The sequence below is a fragment of the Carlito syrichta genome, unplaced genomic scaffold (genome assembly GCF_000164805.1).
Source record: "Carlito syrichta isolate Samal-C Ts95f unplaced genomic scaffold, Tarsius_syrichta-2.0.1 Scaffold70195, whole genome shotgun sequence".
NCBI lineage: Eukaryota > Metazoa > Chordata > Mammalia > Primates > Tarsiidae > Carlito > Carlito syrichta.
This window is the reverse complement of record NW_007014291.1, coordinates 76,054-78,709: the sequence shown is the minus strand read 5'-3', so window position 1 is coordinate 78,709 and position 2,656 is coordinate 76,054. Positions and strand designations below refer to the sequence as shown.

Here is a 2,656-nt window from a genome sequence, read left to right as displayed (position 1 = left end):
TAAGGAGGGCTCGGTGGCTCAGCCTGTAATCCCGCGCCTTGGGAGGCTGAGGCGAATGGATTACCTGAGCCCGCGGGTTCGAGACCCGCCTGGGCAACTTGGTGAGACCTCATCTCTACAATAAGTCAAATATCAGCCGGGCGTGGTAGCGTGCGCCTGTGGTTCCAGCTACTTGGAAGGCTGAGGCGGAAGGATCGCCGGAGCCCAGCAGGTCGAGGCTGCAGTGGCCGGGAGCGGCCACTGCACTCCAGTCTGGGCGACAGAGTGAGACTCCAACTCAAAAAATAAAATAAAATAAAATAAAATACAACTGGGATAATACCTAGCTCATAGAGTTCTTGTGAAGATTAAGTGGGATCAGGTGGGGTTAGATATAAAAATGTGTTTAGCACAACACTCAGATGTAGTAGTTTGTATTTTCAATCCTGCCCAGACATGGCCATAACCAGCCTAGTCATCTCTCCCAGCTCCTTCTCCCACACCCCCCAGACTTCCTTGCCTCCACCAGTAGCATCGACCCTCTCCCAGGCACTGGGTTGAAAAATGCCGGCGTTCTTCTGGACCTCCCTCGCCTTCATCCCCAGATCTAGGCCGGCAGTCGCCATGTACTGACAGCGTTTCCTTCTAGGTATCGTGTGGTCTTCTTTGCCCTGACTTCTCCATTCCTACTATCTTTATTCCAGGCCTTAAGACTGAATTACTCCAACGTTTCTGTCATCCATGCACGCAGAAGATATTTATTGCAGAGTAGCCAGGTACTAGCTAATTTCCCTAACCCTAGTCCCTCCCTTCTCGCACATCTCATCGTTGCCAGGTTGACTAATCTTGTTTAGTCACTATTTACCAGGTCAGCTCAGAACACTTCAGCCCCCCAATTTCTGCCACAATGGGCTAAATTATTTTGCCTGTCTTTCTAAAACCTTTCATATTCTAACCTGGCCATACTTACCCAACTTTACTTCCCACCACCCCAACACAAACTGTCCTCAGGCTGTTCTCCTCTTTCTCCTAGGAAAATAACACACTCATTGCTGTCTCCAGGCCTGTTTCTTTCGACTAGAATGCCTCCTCTCCCCTCAGCCCATTGGAACCTGTGGCTGCTGCGAAGTCTGTATGAGGCTACTTCTGCCACGTGCCTGTCTTGACACTTTGGTCCTCACTAACTTCCTCCTCTGAACCTTCATGGATGGTCATACCACACCTATGTTGATATGGCTTGTTGGTATCTTAGTACGCATTGTTCATTATTTAAAATTGTTCTTTGCGGGGGGGTTAGAGTCTCACTCTGTTGCCCAGGCTGGAGTGAAGTGGTACATTCATAGCTACCGCAGCCTCGACCGACTGTGCTCAGGCCATCCTTTAGCCCCAGCCTTCCAAGTCGCTAGAACTTCAGGCATGCACCACCAAGCCTGGCTAATTTTTTGATTTATTGTAGAGATGAGGTCTCACCAAGTTGCCCAGGCAATCCTCTCACCTCAGCCTCCCAAAGTGCTGGAATTATAGGTGTAAGCCACTGCGCGCAGCCTAAATTTGTTCTTATACAGTTGCAAACTTTATACTTGCCACTTTCACACATATCATCTCATTTACTCCTCTCAATGGCTCTGAAACATTAGAAAATTAGGGAGTATTTTTTTTTTACAGATGAGAAAACTCAGGCCCAGAGAGGTTAAGAAATGTGCCCAGGGTCATACAATAAGTCAGCAGCAAAGTATACTTGAATTTGGGCTTTCTTTCTCCAAGTCTAGTGCCCAGTTCAAGACCCCACCACTGTCAGTGTTGTTTCATGTGTCCCTTGAGCAATACCTATAAAGTAATCAGAAATCCTGGTTTGCTCAGGCATGCCCCAGCTTGCTCCTGTTGTCGTGGCTTCATTATTAATATCACCCCCTTTTACTCTTGGTTTGTATGATAACTGATGTGGTCACCTGAGCTGTATGGTAAGTCCAGAGCTGGTTTTTGATATGTGCTTGACTGAATCATTGTTTGGAGATTCTGACATCTGCTTTTTATGATCCTATTTGTTTGTATGTGGGTTGGCAGCTCTATGACCTGATGACCATGGCTTTCAAATATCAAGTATTGCTGTGTCCCCGTCCCAAGGATGTGCTGCTGGTCACTTTCAACCATTTAGATGCCATCAAGGGATTCATCCGAGACTCCCCAAACATCCTGCACCAAGTGGATGAGACTTTCCGGCTGCTGATAGAAGTAAGAGGATCACCAGCTTATTACCGCTCAGCCTGAATACTTGTTCTCATCCCTCTGTGAGAACAGATAGAGACTATGATGGAGAGAACAGGATAAGAGATGGCATAGCCTGCTATCTCCCAGAACGTTCTAAAAATATCCATTTTGGTAATATAACAGGTATTCTCATCCTGTGACCCCTACTGTTGCCTTCAGAGTAGGAAAAGCAATGATACAGAGCAGAGCCATTTTCTCTTTGCTCTTCTGAAAGTGAGTTGATGGTGGAAGTTTTGCTAAATCTCGGGGAACAGATTCTCCATGTATATGGAGGACAGGAGAGAAGACGCGTCCCCTGTTCAGGTGGAACAAAACAGAGTTTGTTCCTCTGGTGCTGCCCCTGCTACTGCCCCCAACCCTGGCAACCAAGTCTTCTCCCTGCTTATCTGACTCCCCTCCCTGAGCACCC

General features: G+C 47.5%; 1 protein-coding gene across 3 annotated transcripts in view; it reads left to right on the top strand.

Annotated features, from left to right (window-relative positions):
- The window catches only part of LOC103254195 (protein OSCP1), a 35,108-nt gene that overhangs the window by 12,605 nt on the left and 19,847 nt on the right, over positions 1 to 2,656 (top strand). For all 3 annotated transcript variants that reach the window (XM_008052330.1, XM_008052335.2, XM_021709476.1), the window contains one exon: positions 2,044 to 2,211. In XM_008052330.1, the coding sequence (XP_008050521.1) occupies positions 2,044 to 2,211 (168 nt within the window). The remainder of the gene's footprint in view (positions 1 to 2,043; positions 2,212 to 2,656) is intronic.